Source organism: Aquarana catesbeiana, linkage group LG03 (genome assembly GCF_042186555.1).
Source record: "Aquarana catesbeiana isolate 2022-GZ linkage group LG03, ASM4218655v1, whole genome shotgun sequence".
NCBI lineage: Eukaryota > Metazoa > Chordata > Amphibia > Anura > Ranidae > Aquarana > Aquarana catesbeiana.
The window spans coordinates 176,354,956-176,375,307 of record NC_133326.1 but is presented as its reverse complement, the minus strand read 5'-3'; the positions used below and the strand labels follow the sequence as shown (position 1 = coordinate 176,375,307).

Genomic DNA, 20,352 nt, shown 5'->3' with positions numbered 1-20,352 from the left:
GCGGCAAGAGGTTAAAAAAAATTAATTAATTAAAGCGCCCCCTGTGCTCACGCGCAAAGGTGAACATATACAGTGTTCGCACCACTCATTTGAGGTATCGCCATGAATGTTATAGTGAGAGCAATAATGACCGCCTGTGTAACTCTAAACTGGAATTCTGTAAAGGCTTATAGAGTGCTGGCTTTGGAGATTTTTAAGTACCATAGTTTGGCGCAGAACATGCGCAATTTTAAAGTGTGACATGTTAAGTATCTATTTACTTGGGGTATTATCATCTTTTATATTTTACCAAACAATTGGGTATTATATTGTATTTTTGTGCATTCAAATTCACTAGTGTATTCTTTCCAAACAAATTACATTTGAAAAACCACTGCACAAATCCAGAGTGACATAAAAAAATTGCAACACCCACCATTTTATTCTCTAGGGCCTATTTAAAAAAAAATATATATAATGTCTGGGGGTTCTAAAACATTTTCTAGCAAACAAAAATATAAAGTTTTACATACTGTATATGTGAGTAGTGTCAGAATTGGCCCAGTGTTGAAGTGTTTTCCACAAAATCCTGTATGCATTTCAGCATCCCCAAAGCAAATTACATACCACTCCTTTACTTTTTAAATACATTTCTTACCAGCTAACCCCTGCACCCCAGGACAGACAGGGGGGTTACCTATTAGGGAGTTTTTTTTGACAGGCTGCACATGGCCTATGCTAAGGAGCAACTATTTGTACTGAAGAGGAGTGTTAAATAATGTGCTGGGGATGTTGGGATGCATGGGGAATTCTGGGGAAAACAGCCATTACAGGTGAAAAATGGGTAAATGTGAAAACTCCATCCTTAGTTTGTGAGAAATCATGTCATGTTATGCTTATTTATAAAAGCAAAAGCTAAGTAAAAGTATAGGATAAGCCTCTATAAACCAATCTATCTTTTTGCACTGAGATAGTGGAACCTTTGATTGGTTGTTACAGCAAATAGCAGTTCCAAAATTCTTTGTGCAAAATGTTAAGCTCCCACACGAGCAGGTCTGCCATGGAAGTGGAATTATACAGATCAGCTTGCTCATCTGTAATGCTACTTTTGTCATTAATAATTGGTAAAAAATAAACCATTTATTGGCACTTGGATTAGACAGATGCTGCAGGATCAAAACTTTGCAAGTGATACAAAATCAATGCCCCCTATAACTGTTACTATATAACTATACACACATGCACATAATATCAGTGCACATATTTTAATGTATTGACATGTAATGGAACAAATGTCACTAATTTGTCAGGATCTTCCATTCATTATTATACACTACACAGTAACTCAGTTATTATCAGGTGGTTCCTGAATACTTGATCAAACGTAATATGCTTCACATGCTGTGCTCACCTTTTGTAAAGATTTGAACTGTGTAGGTTAAGTGAAAGCAGCACTCAGCATTCCCAAATAGCATCATTTTATGCTTAGAGGAAAGAAACCTCAGCATACAAACATGTGGGGTAAAGGGTGTCTGCTGAATGTAAGGGAAAAAGGGGGGTAAGCCAGTTTCAAGCCCCCCTTTTCCTCATGGGATTGAGGCGGTGGCAGTTTCTAGCTACCCGAAGTAGCACAAATAATAGGGAGGTTTTGATAGGCCAGCAAAGTCAGCTGACCCAAGAACATTCTGAAATCCAAGGGGGGTCATTCAGGATTGGTCAGTAAAAGCCACATGACCCCCTGGATGATTCTAGAATTCTTTAGGACCCCTATAAAAACGGGTTCCAGACACAGGCTTTTGCCAGTCACCAGAGGGAATTAACAGGACAGCTCCCCCCCCAATCCCCTTGTCTCGGCTTATTATGAGGTGGGATACTCTTTTATAGTAGAAAGAGAAGGGGGGAAGAAATAACATTTGTTAAAAGTAATGAGTTATTAGGCCTGAGCCGTAGTGTCTGGGTTGTGTTGAAATATTCGGTACTTTGATAGGAGATTACTAAAGTATTTATTGCTATTGTTTTATTTGTAAATTTCAAAAAAACATTAATAATGCTGTGGCTGTTATTCATCCATTTCAGTGGCGTGGTTTCAAATTAATTTAAATTAATATGTGTAACTAAGGTTTTAATATTAGAGTTTTTGTTGACTACCGCTTACTATCCCATAGTTTTATAAGTGCCAGTGTATAGCATATCATTTATTTTTATAACATTTTAAATAAAAAACAGTAGGATGAAAACATAAAAGATATGTTTGAGATCTGCAATCAAGTGTGTTTTGCAGAGATAAGTTTAAAACAGGTACATTTTTTACAAATACATGAACATGTTGTTTGCCAAGAAATCCCTGCCTTTTTCCCCAGAGTCTATGGGGACGATTTACTAAAACTGCTGCACACATAATCTAGTGCACATGTGAATAGTAACCAATCAGCTTCTAGGCTTTATTCAAAGCTTATTCGAACAAGCTAAAGTTAGGATCTGATCAGTAAAGTCTAGTACACACGAGCCGAATGTCAATAAAAGCCAGACGATGTTTGGTTCGTGTGTATGGCAGCCGGTCCCACAGAAGCTGGTCACTTGGTCGGCTTCTGTCGGACGAGCATGCTGGAAAACCAGTAGGCGACCGGCTCCCGATCAGGGGGGCTTCCCCCTGTCAGAACACAAAATAAAAGAAGGGGAGATCGCTGGATTGAACAAAACAAAACTGTGCGTGTGTACTAAGCTTTACTATGCACAGCTGCACCAATGTGTTCACCAATTTTAGTAAGTCCCCCCTATGTGTAGCTCAGTGTAAATGTTAAAATGCATAACTAACAATAGATTCATTTGGAAAATTATTTTTACAGTTGGTCACAACTATAACCTTTTATAAAATATGATCAGAGAACACAATTTTTTTAGATTTTGTATTGTAATTGTACTGTCTGCCCTCATGTTGTAAAGCGATGCATAAACTATGGCGCTAAATAAATCCTGTATAATAATAATATAATAATTATACTGCTGGTACAAGTGAAACTAAAAGAGATAGTTCACTCATTAGGATACAGGAAAGGAACAAGCCTTGTGTTCTAATATGTTCAGAATGAGCTTACTGTACACACTTTTTATGTCAATCTCCGTGGTAACTAAGGATGAGCCGAGCACCCCCCCGGTTCGGTTCGCACCAGAACTTGCGAACAGGCAAAAAATTTGGACGAACATGCAAACACCGTTAAAGTGTATGGAACACGAACATGAAACATAAAAAGTGCCTGTAAAGTGGAGCCGTTTCTGTTTAGAACAGTATCACAGCAAAATGACCCCTGAAGGGTCTGGTATGGATTTTGGGGGGCACCTCTATGCAATTTTTTTTATTTGACACAGGGTTCCCCTTAATATCCATACCAGACCTGAAGGGCCTGGTATGGATTTTGGGTGGACCCCCACACAATTTTGTTTTTTAATTTTAGGTTTGGGGTTCCCCTTATTATTCATACCAGACCCAAAGGGCCTGGTAATGAACTGGGGGGGCCTATGCCATTTTTTTCACTGAGTTTTATCTATATTGCCGAGACCCGACAATTCATTACAGCCGCGATGAGTTTTAAATTACTTTTTTTCCTTTAGAAATGTCATTTTGCTGTGGCATTGTTGTAAACACTTTACAGGCATACTATAGACACCCCCAGGCACAATATTTAAAGGAATATTTAATTTTTATTGTTTCACTTTAAGGATTATTAAAATCACTGCTCCCCAAAAAACGTCCATTTTTAAAACTTTTTCTGCAATGATACATGTCCCCTGGGGCAGGACCCGGGTCCCCAAACACTTTTTATGGCAATAAATTGCATATAAGCCTTTAGAATGAGCCCTTTGGTTTTTCATGGTAATGTCCCATAGACTTTAATGGTGTTCCACGGCTTTCGAATTTGCCGTGAACACTGCAAAATGTTCGCTGTTCGGCAAACAGGCGAACACCCAATGTTTGAGTCGAACTTATGATTGACTCGAACATTCGTCTCACCCCTAGCCCTAGTGGTAACTATTTAGAATTTTACCTTTAAAGTAGAACTGAGAGGAAATCCCTCCAAAGCGAGGAAAATACTTGGTTGTCATGCCAAAACTACTGTTCTCATTGGAAGATTTCCCTTACATTCATGTTCTGAGAACAACCCAAAACTTGGAATTTTCTTTTACCTTCACTTCTGATGATAATGGTAAACAGGACAAACAGAGAGGGTAAAAAGAGGTGGAGAAAAGGGCTCCAATCAACCATATGGTGTAGTATGTCCTTTTATTAAATGCTTAAAAACAAAGAATATACTGTATATTGCACTCACAAATAGAGGGAAATGATGAGCATGTCTCGGTGTTGAAACCAGTCCCATCTGTAGATGGATCAGAGGGATCGGCTCAGCCACTACTGACAGATGGAACCAGGAGAGATGCTGCTATAGCCAGCGTCTTTGTAGCACCTACACACAGGATCGCCACTCAGTGATCTCCCCCCTAGTGTGCTAAAGCAAGAGATGATGGGATATATGTCCCCTTTGTCAGTCTTTTTTGTTTGTTTCAACTAGAAAGGGTAAATCTCCCGAAAGGCTGAGAAAACCTGAGAGGCGTTCTAAACCCTCTCCACTGTATCTAAAACTAAAAGAAAAGCTTTGTCTTTTGTTATTTTTAATTCATCTTTGGTTTGTTCATAACTCTGTAACATCACATTATAAAGAAAATGCACACAAGGATACCGGTAGCGTTAGCTTATCATGTTCAATTAACAGATGCTAGAAGGAAAGAATATAAGGTATTGGATTGCAGTACTGTAATTTTTTAGCACTAATCACTTGACTATAATGACAGTCTCTACCACAGTCTCAAATTTGGACGAACATGCAAACACCGTTAAAGTGTATGGAACACGAACATGAAACATCAAAAGTGCACATTTTAAAGGCTTATATGCAAGTTATTGCCATAAAAAGTGTTTGGGGGCCTGGGTCCTGCCCCAGGGGAGGTGTATCAATGCAAAAAAAGTTTTAAAAACAGACGTTTTTTCGGGAGTAGTGATTTTAATAATGCTTAAAGTGAAACAATAAAAATGAAATATTCCTTTAAATATCATGCCTGGGGGGTGTCTATAGTATGCCTGTAAAGTGGAGCCGTTTCCGTTTAGAACAGTATCACAGCAAAATGACCCCTGAAGGGTCTGGTATGGATTTTGGGGGGCACCTCTATGCAATTTTTTTTATTTGACACAGGGTTCCCCTTAATATCCATACCAGACCTGAAGGGCCTGGTATGGATTTTGGGTGGACCCCCACACAATTTTGTTTTTTAATTTTAGGTTTGGGGTTCCCCTTATTATTCATACCAGACCCAAAGGGCCTGGTAATGGACAGGGGGGGCCTATGCCATTTTTTTCACTGAGTTTTATCTATATTGCCGAGACCCTTTGTCAGTCTTTTTTGTTTGTTTCAACTAGAAAGGGTAAATCTCCCGAAAGGCTGAGAAAACCTGAGAGGCGTTCTAAACCCTCTCCACTGTATCTAAAACTAAAAGAAAAGCTTTGTCTTTTGTTATTTTTAATTCATCTTTGGTTTGTTCATAACTCTGTAACATCACATTATAAAGAAAATGCACACAAGGATACCGGTAGCGTTAGCTTATCATGTTCAATTAACAGATGCTAGAAGGAAAGAATATAAGGTATTGGATTGCAGTACTGTAATTTTTTAGCACTAATCACTTGACTATAATGACAGTCTCTACCACAGTCTCAAATCGGATTATCCGTGGTATTGATCAAACACTCAGCAAGTGGCTGTTCCATGCTGCAAAGAAAGCCATTAGTCCAGGTTCAATGGTCTCTTTTCTTTTCATTGACTTTATTGTCATAGCACCATATCTAATTGTACTGCTCGCTGTGTCATTCTGCACCAGCTATATTCTTTATATGCAGGAAAGAAGGATTACATCCTATGAAACAGGAAGACGGACTCAACTATGGACAGTTTACATGTAATTTGTGCTTCAGCTTGACTGCTCCTGTCTATGCATGTCAGAACGGTGTATAGTTTGTACACTGACCTATGGTTTGTACCTAGTATGTGTAAGGTGAGCTTTACCTACTTGAGGAAAAGTGATTCTATACAGCATTCTATTCTTTTGCTCTTGTCAGGCCTATTTTGTCAGCATTTTTGTATTATTTATAGCTGTAATGTCAGATGTATAATTACAACAGTATACATTTAAAAAATGGAATACAGGCAAAAGCTGTGCAGGTGTTACATGGTCCTTGCTTTGAAAGCAGATTATAGAGTGGCTTGCATTTGTTCAGTAAAACACTTTGCTGCATGCTATTCAAAGCTCCATACACCTTTATGTATCAAACTATAAAATAATTAAAAAAACAATCAACTTCTTAATGACATTAGACATTTAATCACTCCGTGATGACTGCTATGAGAAGGCATTTTCTTACAGAGTGCAATGTGTCATTTAGTCAAGGATACAATTGTTTATGAAATATAGGTATTAGACATTCAGACATTCATTTAAATATTTTTAAAGGGTGATATATTTTCCAGTGGTGATTAAATACCACCAAAAGAAAGCTCTATCTGTCTCAAAAAAATATAAAAAATTTGTTTGGGTACAGTACTGCACGACAAAAACAAAGAAGCAGTGTTCTATGGGTAAAGCATAAATACTTGTAGACCTTTGGCTAAGTAAAACGTTAATTTATTGCACTTCTGAGAAATAAACAGCAACGGTCAATAATAAAAACTTGCAGAGGTTGCAAAGGCAGTCATAAAAGCATATAGCTGATATAGATACTGATGTAAAAGAATGTTATTAATAAAAACAGTACCACTATAACATCCAGGTGGGGAAGGGTCAACATCAACCGATCAGCTTGTGGGTTAAACATGGGAAAAGATGTAATAATCCATGTGGATAACGATGGAAGCCCGGTGATTGGAGGGGGATAGTTGTGTCATAAACCTTTACCTCTAGCTAGTGGTCAGCCTCTACTGGTGTCCAAAATAGAAACTGCAATGGCAGAGGACCCTTGTGAAAAGCAGTAGACTCTGTAGCTGATCGTGAGTGTGAACCCCGCTAAGCTCTAGGCAGTATGGTATGGTGTCCACCACTGAGGAATAGGACCGAGAGAGACAAACAAGCTGACTAAAGCCGGGTGCACTGGATGGTGTCATCATCATGCCAGAAACAAAGGGAAACAGGAAGCCTGTCTGTCTTATTGGACCACAAGCTCTGGGTTGCCGTGACTTACATGTTTTGGACGCATGTGCTTTTTCAAGCGGATTGGCACCATTCCACGAGCGTGTGCAATTTTAAAGCATGACATGTTGTGTTATATATTGTTTTTTTAAATAAAACTCATTACAGTATATTTTTTCCCCAAAAATTGTGTTTGAAAAATCATTGCGCAAATACCGTGTGACATAACAATTGCAATGACGACCATTTTATTCTTTAGGGTCTCTGGAAAAAAAAAAACATATATAACGTTTGGGGGTTCTGAGTATTTTTCTAGAAAAAAAAATACAGATTTTTACATGTAGGAGAGAAATATCAGAATTGGCCTGTGTGGGAAGTAGTTAATTCCATCAATGCACTTAGGTAAGTAAAAATTCTGAGCCTTTCATACTTCTTTTTTTGGCAAAAAAGTTTGTTAAGAACTAGAGTAAGAGAAAAAAAAGAAGCTAGTGAATACTTAGAGTCAACTTTTTGTAAGCTGTAGCTTATGCAAAATTTCCAGTCATATGTGGAAACTGATCATGTTTAGATGGAACTGTGTCGTGCCTACTGGCTGGTTGTTTTATTACAGGATTAACACCTTGTCTGAGGCAAGCCTCACTTCCTATTATAATACAAAAACTTTATGGAACTTTTTTTTCAAAATGGTCAATTCAAAACCAGAAATCAGGCACAAGAAAGTAAATATTCAAGGTAAAGTTTTATAACTGACCACAATATATATATATATATATATATATATATATATATATATATATATATATATATATATATATTTGTCCTATAATACTGAACATGGTACCTGTATTTAGGGTGTTACATGTACAGTGGAACCTTGGATTGCGATCATAATTCATTCCAGAAGAATGCTTGTAATCCAAAGCACTCGTATATCAAAGCGAGTTTCCCTGTAGGAGTTAATGGAAACTCAAATGATTTGTTCCACAGTGACTGATATTGTATGCAGTACCACATGTGGCCAGAGGTGGGGGGCGCCGGTGTTCTGCCGAGAAAGTTCCGCTCGGCGGGGATAAGTTCCCCCCTCTACTGCGCAGGCGCTGCGCCTGCGCCAGTAGGATCCGGCGGAAATAGCCGAAGCGGAATAGCTGAAAATCAGCTGTACACGGCGCCTGTAAGAGTGCCCCTCATGGGCTCACTTCGCTCACCACGCTTCGGGCATGGCCTCGCTTCGCTCGGCTCTTTTAGATTCCCCCTCTAGGTCCACTTGGATGGTGGGGAAGGAACCTGGACCTAGGGCGCAGACGCCGTGTACAGCTTGAAGCGTTTGAGCTTCGGCTATCTCCGGCGGCTGACAGTAGTTCGTACTGTGCAGGCGCTGCGCCTGCGCAGTACAGGGGGGGAACTTATCCGCCGAGGGAGCTTTCTCGGCAAGACACCGGAAACACTCAGAGACCACTCAAACCTGCTCGGATGCACTCAGAGAGGCTCGGAGACACTCGGGAACCGAGTGTTCCCGAGTGTTTCCGAGTGTCTCCGAGCAGCTCCGAGTGCATTTGAGCAGCTCCGAGCAGCTCTAAGTGTCACCGGCGCCCCCGCATCTCTGGCCAAATGCGATACTGCACACCCCATTAGCTTGAATCCTGCTCGTCTTGTGAGGCAACGCTCGCAAATTGAGTCAGGATTTAAAGAAAATAATAGCTCATATTGTGAAATGCTCGTAAACCACATTAATTGCAATCCGAGGTATTACTGTAATGTATTCTGTATACTCTCCCTCATCCCCTGTGACAGCAGGCTGCATTTCTTCTTCCTGAGCCCACTGTCATATTTTAAAAATTGTGAAGCTCTGCGGGGCTCTGCCAGAACAGCTGCATTATTCATTCACAGAAAATTGTGAATGAACAAACTTCAAGTCCCGTCTACCACTGCAGCAGATAGCTTGTAGCTCTGAATTAAAGTGTTTGTTACCCTAATAAAAAAAAATGATACTGTTCCTTTAAAGCATGTTATACAGCACAGTGCTTGTGCTGTGTCATTTGGCCCCCTGTATCATCTGAAATACCTGGTTGATCCTGCCTGGTTCTGCCCCCCCCTGTAAACTGACCATGGTGTATCATGGCTGCTGAGCCCCTGACACCCTGGTTAGTTTACATGCCTCCGTCACCCGCAGCTCTCCTGTCCTCCTCTGTGCTCTTCTCCCCCCTCTCCTCCCTGCCTCTCTGCTCGTGACAGTGCCTGCCACCTCCCCTCCTGCTGCGGTAAAAACATTTAATGTGTCATATAATCCTCTGTGTCTTGTTATGCTATGTGCCCCAGTCTCTGTGTTTCATAAAAAAAAAATGCAGTCTATACCTGATTTCAGAGCGCTGCTCAGCGATCACATGACTGGCTGCCTCTCTCCTCCTCTTGTCCCAACTGACGTCAGTGGGGGAATCTCCGATCCTCCCACTCTAGCTGGCAGATCACAAGGGGACAGAGGTGGCCGGTCACATGAGCGCCAAGTGGTACTCTGAAAAACAGGTATAGACAGCATTTTTTTTATAAAACACAGAGACTGGGGCACATAGCATAACCAAAATACAGAAGATGATATAAAGATATCACAGTGGCTTAACAACCACTTTAAATATCAGGGCACTGATCAGCACTTCTTGTAGCTAAATAACTGTTTGCTCATAGGAAGATACAGACAGAGAGCTCCAAGCAGTGTCTGCAAGAGCCTGACATTATACCCATGATCTACTAATTGTGGGTGCAATGCTTTGCAGGCTCCAGTGTAAAAAAAAATGTTTTTACCTGCAAAATCATTTGCATTTATTATAATTTTTTTTACAAAAGGTAAACCTTAGAGTTGATCTGTCAGTAACTGTAAAATTCTGCAGAAATAAACTATTGACATGCCACAATATAGAAGAACACTATAATTTTTCTTAAAAAAAGCTCAACCTTTTTTATCTTTAAAGAGGTGTCCCTGATTTTCAACCCTAGGTTTCCTAGGCTGAAATTATATCATCAGTCCAGTTTCCTAGGCTGAAATTATATCATCAGTCCAGTTTCCTAGGCTGAAATTATATTATCAGTCTGCTGCAGGCAGCGAGAAGCATTGCCCCATTCTTTATTTCCCAAGTGATTAAACTATAACACTGCAACTTTGCAGCAAGTCACAAAGAAAGAGTTTATAATGGGGGTCTGATCTGTGTCCAACAATTATGAACAAAGGCAAAACTAAACCATCATCCCAGTCAAGGAAGTAAATGCTGACCCTGGAAAATGCTTAAATGAAGATGACACTGTTCATTTAGAGAGAAAAGCAGATGAAGGCAGTAACAGGGGTGCACTCTGCTCTTTGCAAGAGGCAACAAATCCTGGAAATTATGACATAAAACTTTAGCTTGCTGCACTATTCATGAAAAAATTATCTATTTGCAGGTCAACTTCAATTCAAGCACTAAGGTATTTTATGGTATACATGACAGTCACATCCCAAGGCAGACAATGCCAAATGACAGACTAAAGCAAATACCTACACATAATAAGAAGAAAGTAGACACATTCACTCTCTAATTTCTGGCAGTTCCCAACTTCTCCTTCCTGCATGTGAAAGCATGAACAGTGCCATTTAAAGAGCAGCAGCAGCATAATTACTGACTTGTATATCTGTCATTTAGACACAAATAGACTGAAAAACACTAATGTATAATTATGAAATATGCATGGGCAAAACTGAATGCACTAAATGACAGCTGAAAAGAACAAGTGATTAATTGCTATGTAATGATTTAAGAAGGACCTTGGAAGAAATATATTATGATTTTTTTTTTATCTGTCACTCGCTAAATTATTGCTGTAATGGAAAGCATGACGGATGTCAAGGAGAAAACCACCGTAAATTATTTTGCACAGTTTTAGTTTTATTTCTACTGTAAGTAAGCATTCTTAAACATGCCTAAAAAAAGTATCATGATCTTGTGTTATCATAGCTCTTTAAAAGGAAACAGCACCAAGGGAATAACATACTTGGGCATGCAGCATTTATTTAATCAACATAACATAACATATTTTCACAAAATCTGTCTGTGCTCAGATCATGGTACAGTACGGGTACAGCACTTTTGAATCATTTTCACTGACCAGGCACAGAGCACTTTTGCAAGCCCCTAGATCTAGTTTTATTTGTATGTGGCAAAATTAAAGAGTTTCCACTGCTGTCTACTCAGAAATCCCAGCATCAATATAAAGGTAAAAGTATGGAGTGTCATTCATAACCTTTATCATCTTAAACATTTTCAGTAGGTTGGGATTGGATTAGGTCATATCAAGTTTTGATTGCTGACTGGAGATTTTCCCTAACCAATGACAGAGACAGAAAGTAAGGTAAACCAGTGAGAACCAGACAGTGATAAAAACTTGTGGAGGTGAGGCACGCCATGTGTAAATAGAGAGTCTTGGAAACTCCAGCTGGTTGGAGAACCATAATCACTTTGTTCTCAAGTTGCTAGAGTTTTCCATACTTTGTATTAATGCATGACACGTCTCAGTTTCATATGCTTGAAGGGACCCATTCAGAGCAGCCTCTACATTGCAAGTTTGCACCGAAATGTGTTTGTTCAAATGCTGGACTTTAAAGTAGATGTATACCCGATTCATGAAATCTGATCTGGGCACAATTATCTGCAGTTTTTTCTTGTCCCTCGTCAAAGCACTATGCCCCATAGCTGTCTCCTGCTCCTTTCTTCTGTTATCAGCTTGATAACGCCTGACAAGTTCTCCATCACATATGATAAAAGCAGCTGGAGTTTTGTGTTGGGGAGGATGCTATAAATAGATTAGCAGAACCCTGAACTATTCAACGATCAGCTCTGAAAGTCTCTACCTATGAGAAGAGAGGGTGTGTGCCTTTCCTTCAATCAGCTGTCTTGACTGTATGCCCAGGCTTCACTGCAGTGGCAACCAGGAAGAGAAAATCTCCTAACACGATCTGAACTTTCTAAACAGTATATAAAGATGAAGACAGCAGATATAGAAGTAAAACGTATGTAGGGAGATTTGTTTCATCCCAGTGTACCATCTGAGGCTATTCACTTCACTGGGTATATTTGAGGGTTTACATCCACTTTAAGCCCATTCGGCAGGAACTGAACTCAATGTATAGTAGCCGACTTTTCTCCCACTACTATATAGAAGAAGTTTTTTTCTTCTGTTATCATTGGTAAGGGTGTCTGCACCCATTGCATCCTTAGTAACCAGTAATGTCACTTGGCCTATTCATTTACTGTCAATAAATTACCAGCTATGAAAATAAAGTGTCCAGGTATAGTTTTTTTAAAAGATGTGTGGGATTCCCCCCCCCCCATAATTCCTAATAGGTCCTTTAGGTCTGGTATGAATTTTGAATGGGCCCCATGCAAAGGTCCTGGTTTGAATTATGAGGAGAACCTTATGCAAAAATGTAAAAAAATTGGGCCCCCGAATATCTAAAACAGACTCTTATCTCAACATGCCAAAGAAAATGGGAAGGGAACAAGCAAAGGACTTGCAAAAACTGTATGTGTGTCTTTATTTACTTTTCACTCTTTGTTGTGAAAGAGTAACTACTATGTTTACATGTGAACCCCCTTTTATTTATAAGGGACTTCCAGAATCTAATAAAACCCCCACCCACAGAGCCTCAAAATTACCTGGCCAGGGTTTTGTGAAAAAAGCCCACCTTAACATGGATACAAGGTACTTTGCAAAGGGGGTCCCCCCTAGCAAGGTACCCTCCCCATGTTAAGAGCATGTGGCCTGGTATGGTTCTGGAGAGGGATGCATGCTTATCCCACTATTTTCTGGCCTTCCAGGGTGCATGTTTGGATAAGGATCTGGTGTGGATATTTTGGGGGACCCCATGTTTTTTCTTGATTTTTACGTGGATTTTCCCCTTTAAAATTCATATAGAATGTGGGTATACCACATACTGTTTTTTGTGCTGGGTGCCCCTTGACATCCATACCAGACACGCATCAAAGGTCTGGCATGTATTTTTAGGGGAAACCCCATGTGGGTTTTTTTTTGTGTGCTATCCCCCATTAGGGATGAGCCAAACACCGAACACTGTTTGGTTCGCACCAGAACATGCGAACAGGCAAAAAATTTGTTCGAACACGCGAACACCGTTAAAGTCTATGGGACTCGAACATGAATAATCAAAAGTGCTAATATTAAAGGCTTATATGCAAGTTATTGTCATAAAAAGTGTTTGGGAACCTGGGTCCTGCCCCAGGGGACATGGATCAATGCAAAAAAAGTTTTAAAAACGTCCGTTTTTTTGGGAGCAGTGATTTTAATAATTCTTAAAGTGAAACAATAAAAGTGTAATATTCCTTTAAATTTCATACCTGGGGGTGTCTATAGTATGCCTGTGAAGGGGTGCATGTTTCCTATGTTTAGAATAGTCTAACAGCAAAATGACATTTCAAAGGAAAAAAAGTCTTTCAAAACTACTTGCGGCTATTAATGAATTGTCGCTCCGACAATGCACATAAAAGGTCATTGATAAAAACGGCTTGGGATTTCCCCACAGGGGAACCCCGAACCAAAATTAAAAAAAAAAAAATTCTTCTATCTTCCTTCGGTTTCCTCCTCCATCTTCTTCTTCCTCTGGTTCTTCCTCCAATCCTCTGCTTCTTGCTCTCATCCGGCATCTTCCTCCGTGGCGTCTTCTTCCCTTCTTCGTTCTCGGGTCGCTCCACATCCATGATGGGAGGCCCCCGCTGTATGACACTTCTTGTCTTCTGACACTTCTTAAATAATGGAGGACGGGGCCACCTGGTGACCCCCCCTCTGATGCACGGGGACTTGAGGGGACTTCCCTGTGCATCCCCGTGATGTCAGAGGGGGGCGGGGAAAGATAGAAGATAGAAGAAAGAAGATGGAAAGAAGAAGGCTTGAAATAAAGAAATTGTCAAAAACTGTCTCTTGTCATTTTTAACATTTTTGACACTTTTTTTGTGAACTGGTAGGGGTACTTTTGTACCCCCTTACCATTTCACACAGGGGGGGCAGGATCTGGGGGTACCCTTGTTAAAGGGGGCTTCCAGATTTCCGATAAGCCCCCCACCCGCAGACCCCCAGAACCACCAGGCAAGGGTTGTGGGGATGAGGCCCTTGTCCCCATCAACATGGGGACAAGGTGCTTTGGGGGGACCCCAAAGCACCCTCCCAATGTTGAGTGCATGTGGTCTGGTATGGTTCAGGAGGGGGGCGCTTTCTCGTCCCCCCTCTTTTCCTACAGCCTGCCGGGTTGCTGTTTTTATCAATGAACTTTTATGTGTATTGTCGGACCGACAATTCATTAATAGCCGAGATTAGTTTTAAATCACTTTTTTTCCTTTGAAATGTCGTTTTGTTGTCAGACTGTTCTAAACACGGGAAACATGCGCCCCTTTACAGGCATACTATAGACACCCCCCAGGTACGAAATTTAAAGGAATATTACACTTTTATTGTTTCACTTTAAGCATTATTAAAATCACTGCTCCCGAAAAAATGGCCGCTTTTAAAACTTTTTTTTGCATTGATCCATGTCCCCTGGGGCAGGACCCAGGTAACCAAACACTTTTTATGACAATTCCTTGCATATAAGCCTTTAAAATGAGCACTTTTGATTTCTCCTATAGACTTTTAAAGGGTGTTCCGCGGCTTTCGAATTTGCGGCAAATATCCCAAATTGTTCGCTGTTCGGCGAACTGGCGAACAGCCGATGTTCGAATCGAACATGACTCGAACTCGAAGCTCATCCCTATCCCCCATTAATATCTATACCAGAACCTCACTTAGGATAAGGGTCTAATATGAAGGGAAGTGGTTGAAGTAGCTCTGTAAAAGTCAGTTTTGCTGCAGTAGTTTGTATACACCATACAGATGTGCCATGTCAGAAGGTTAGAGCATGCCTTATGTATGTTTTTAAGCAAATTTAGCATTTTTAATATTGCCCTTTAAGTATTAAAAAAAAAATCGCTGCTCTCCACCAAACAGTAGTTTTACTTTTTTGTTGTTGATTTTGTACTCTGTACTACAGCTGATTTCACTATTGGCACTGAAACTTCAGTAATATTTGTCAAACCTGTCTCAAATTGAACCCAGGTACATTCGGCTTTTCCCTAGCCTTTGACAGATGTAGTTCACCCAGCTGTTTGTATACACACATTGTATGTTCATACATACAGTATATACTCTTATCATTTCTAATTGATTGACTAATTGATTGACTAATTTTGTCAGTAGTTGTAATCTTATAATACACAGAAAATACAAAGCAACCAAGTGTAATTTATTATCCATGTGACCTTAAAAACTGATGGAACTCTTGGGGGAGACTCTATTTAAACTTCACTCAGCAATATAGTGTAATCTGTATTTCCAAACCCTTTAGACAATTTTTAAAGAACTTAAACCTAAAAGTGTCAGTTAAGCAGGGAATGTTAACCTATGCTTCTTAACCAGCAAAGTTTGTAACCTTCTGTTAACAACAGGAAAACTGTACTATGGAGAAGGAATTTCCTGTTGGGTTATTACTAGGGATTAGAGGCCAGAGGGGACAGGTAAAGCAGAAAAATCTACATTCCATGGAGATATTCTATAGGAAAAATGTTCACTGTATAACCATTTTGCTAAAAAAGAGCAAGATGCAAATGTCACAGGAACCCTGAAGCCATTCATCATAATTGTACTTTGTCATGTGGTCTCAGAGGGCATATGTTTATATGTATCTAGGGAGGCTGATAATAAACTTGGCATGCCAACATATTTTTTCATAAATATTCAGCATCACAGAATGTGCCTCTCTAAAACATTGTATATATGGAATAAAAAACAGAGAACTGAACGAATGAGGAAAAAATACTGTTGAAAACAGCACAAATTCTAAAAGAAGCAACACCCATTTTATACAGTGTCATGCTTTTACATAGGCTATTGCCAAAATTAATGTGGTTGTAAAGGATAAAGGTTTTTTTAACTTCATAAAATACCTTCCAAGATTAGATCCTGGCTCAGGAACAAGCCAGCACATCTGCCCCCCATAGCAGGCAATGAAGAGGAGGAGCGGACAGCACTGGAAGGGAACCCCAGAAGAGGAGGTCTGGAGCTGCTCTATGCAATACCAGGTAAATATACCACGTTTGTTATTTTAATTTTAAAAAAATAACCGTTAGTAAAATTTTATTGATACTAAACAATTTTGCATAGAAAAAATATAAATCTATATAAATGAACTTCTTCAGTTTGTACAGTATGCATAAATATATATGGGCCAATGACACACCACCCCATATAAGTAACTTTTTTTTAATAAATAGCGCTTTTTTTGCTTTACAGAAATTCCTATACCATGGTCAACATGGCATACAAATTGCTTTAGCAGTCGTCTTAGCATAATTTCTGCTTGTATGCTATAGACATTGTACCCAAAAAAGACGCTGTAATAAATGTGAATTGCTATCAGAGTTCTGGGACACATACACACATTATTTATGATGTGTGGGATGGGCTGTAAGCTCTCTATTAGTTATTATTGGCTGAAATGTAATAACTTTCTGTACTTCTTCAATTTGTTTTGAATTTTTGACCATTACATATGAAAATTAGGCACACGCATTTAATAGAACCCTGCACTGAGAAAATATATAGGCCTCCACTATTCATTTTGAAAATGTTAGCTGCCTGGCTTTTCTTTTGGTTCAATGGATTCAATAACTAACATGGTTGAAGTGTGTAGGATGTTCGATATCCCCTGATTTCATTAGTTGCCTTTTTGTTCCAGTGTAGCAGTTGAGGAAGCATTGAGACCAGACACAGCCACGTAACCAGCATTTTGAGAAAGCAATTAGCAATAGCAGCTTCCATATTTCTCTCAGTATATGTTTCATTAAAAGGCACAACCTTTAGGAATTATAGAAGTTCTATGTTTAAGGTAAAAAACATTTGTCCTAAACTGAGGTGCAGCATCTTAATTCCTTGAACATTTTAATATCTAAAGAATGAGAGCTGTCGTAAAGATGCCAAGTCATGTCAAGGAGAAGGTTAACATACAGATGACGGACAAATAGAAGTACAAGGCTGCCAGTGGCCACATTGCATTCCTTGCCCTCTCTGAACCCAATCAGTGCTGAGACCACTGCAATCTTTGCTTCTAACCACTTAGCTGTTAAAACAAATAGAAGTATTTGAAAATAATTAAAACCAGAAAACATATAAGACACAGCTAGCATGTTATGTTAATAACATCCAATGTGGCAGTATTTCTGCATCTAAATTCAAACAATCATATCTATTGTCCTCACTGCTGACTTTATTAAATGCAGCTTTAGGCACATCCTTCAGTATTGCTTGTATTTAATATGTATGCTATCTACATTTTGCTCCAAATAATTATGAGTTAAAGAAGAAGTTTGGGGTGAGTAAAAAAAAAAAAAAAAAACATACATAGTCACCTCCATTTTGCAGCATTGGTGTGATGCTGCAGCTGTCCCCTGATGCTAAGCCTGAGAACTGAGCGATCACATGACCGAACGCTGGAGGGACCGCTCTCTGCTCTTCTCTTCCAGATCTCATTGGAGCACTGGAATGGAGAGGGGGTGGGAGTAGCTGGTTTATACTCTCAGCTGCGTGCTGAGAAATGGAGCCAGCTGTCAGTAAGGCAGCTGGGTAGATCCCAACAAAATGGTTGGGGTCCTTCCAGAGCCTTGAGCGGCTCTGTGACATCAGCTGACAGTGGACTTTAGCGGTCAGCTGATTCTGGGTCACAAAAGAGCACACATGACTCTGTGAGAAGAAGAGAAGAACGACCAAAAAAGCTTTGGCCATGCTTCTCTTTTAACTTACAGCACTGTTATACTGTATATAAAGGATACACAGGCAGAACAGCAGTGCAGATGGTCCAATGGAGAATGCCTCCTTCTACTCCATAGAAAAGTTATTTTGTTAATTACACTGTGAATGGGGGATAGCCTGATCAGACACAGGATTCTCACACTCATTTGCAGATTGCATTACAAGTTGTGTAATCAATGAAAGAACTTTCCTCAATGGAGGAGGGAGAAGGAGGGAACCCTGCTGGACCATCTGTAATGCTGCTCTGCCTGAAGACCCAACGCTGTTAACCATCCCTAGCATTGTAATGCGCTGTGCAAACTGTTGGTGCTATATAAATCCTGTATAATAATAATAATTACAGCACCAGAAATTTAGAGACTGGAAGAGAACAGGTATCCCTGCAAAGTGAAGACTTTTACAGGATTTGGCTGCCTGCACAATTTAAGACATCTTTCATTACAGGTAAGAGATGTGACTATAGCTATAAGGATTTTTTTTCAAAATAGTCAATATCTCCTTTCAGTTTGCTGTAGTCAGGTCAGTGAAAAGGGAATTCTAATCTATTGCTATGGGAAACAGAATTATGTTTGTAAAAAATGAGTATGTGTATGTGGGTCATACTATATAAGCAGCATTTTGCAGATCAATTTGATTAATGAAGAACCAAAAACAAACCATGTACTGTACAGCTGAGAAATCCCATCTTAATTTTTCTTTTGTATAAACTACATTTCCAAAATTAGAAAGAGGACTGGTTGCTGTTGGCTGCAACACATTGTGGCTTTTGGAACCCTGCTCCCTGCTTTATTTTTTAAGTAGGAATGGAGGTTTGGCAGAATCTGTCAGATAAGAAAGTGGAATGAAGTGGTTGTGGGTAGCCCCGGCAATTGCCCATAACAGTTCTGAGCTTCATAAAAACCACAGTGATATTTGGTTATACAGCATTTGAACTGTACACATTTCTATATAGACTTAACCCATATCATATTTCACTATACCCTTCCAACAGAATGTGTGTAGACCAAACAAAAGTATTTTAATATGTTTAAATAAACTATAGAAATATTCACAGTCTTGGTGAAAACTATCATGTTTGATTTGTGCACATTAAACAGTGAATAATTGCTGTAGTCTCCACACATATGGCGTGAACATACAAAATGTGTAAGTTCAGGAGTGGCTCTGTTTATATATTTATATCTGCCTATACATCATTTCTTTATGCTTGACTAAAAAGATGGCATCTGTTGCTGGGAGTAGGCTTTGCATTGCTGGTGACACGGTTAGCTAATGGCCTACCACATTCACTAACATCTACTTGACATATTACATAAACACATTTTTAATTTTACCTCCGGATAGTGGCCAACATCAACATAGGTACAGACAGGGTGAAAAGCTCCAGTTCCACAGGCATACAAATGAGTGTGGTTGTAAACCTTCAGAACCTTAATAAAATTGGCACATTCTCTCTGTGGAAAGAAACAGAAATTGAAAATTAGTATATTCGGGCACAGTAAATACATAGCCTATGTACATATGCCACTAATACTATTCAGATGCCAATTCCAATCATGCATCATTAAAGAACACATTTCTTGAAAAAAAAAAAAAACCTTTAATTTCTAGTAATTAATCTCCCTGTCAATGAAAAATCTTTATTTCTTTATAGATACCTCTTCCTTCACAGTGCCACTCTTGTAGATCCCTTGTGTATAGTATATGCCTCCAGTTTATTTTCCATCCAATGATAACGAAAGGCTGTAAGGTATGCAGTGTGGGCCATTGGGCACCACATGTCATAAAGCAAAAGAACATAGCAGGTTGCTGTATGTAGCTTGCCCTACATCCTAAAATCATAGTTTAGCAGTAAATGTGGTATTTCATTAGTACTATAATGATCCTTTGATCCTGCTAAGGTTACATTTACATTGAGTTCTTTTAGGCCAGCTGATAAATTAGGTAAATGTAGCTAACTGTGGAGTGGTAGATGTATTTTAGGCAAAATCTTGTATAAAGACATATATTTAATAAAAATTATTAGTTCTGTTACTAGCAATAAGTTACTTGTAGGATTAGTTTCTGGCAAAAGAAAAGAATCCATCCACTCACTATTGTATGAATGCTGAACCACCTAATGTAAGTGCTTTACGGGTACAGCGTCCCCAATTTCACTGACTCACCAGTTAGGGTCGGTCTCCATGACTCAAAAGCTAACACAAAAGAGGGTTAGTTTCTGGCACAAAATTGTGTACTGAGTTTCCTTTTTTTTATTTGTAATGAGTTTAAAAG

General features: G+C 39.4%; 1 protein-coding gene across 1 annotated transcript in view; it reads right to left on the bottom strand.

Moving 5' to 3' along the window:
• SEMA3A (semaphorin 3A) overlaps positions 1 to 20,352 on the bottom strand; it is a 388,300-nt gene that overhangs the window by 185,347 nt on the left and 182,601 nt on the right. The window contains exon 4 of the mRNA XM_073619547.1: positions 19,413 to 19,532. Within this exon, the coding sequence (XP_073475648.1) occupies positions 19,413 to 19,532 (120 nt within the window). The remainder of the gene's footprint in view (positions 1 to 19,412; positions 19,533 to 20,352) is intronic.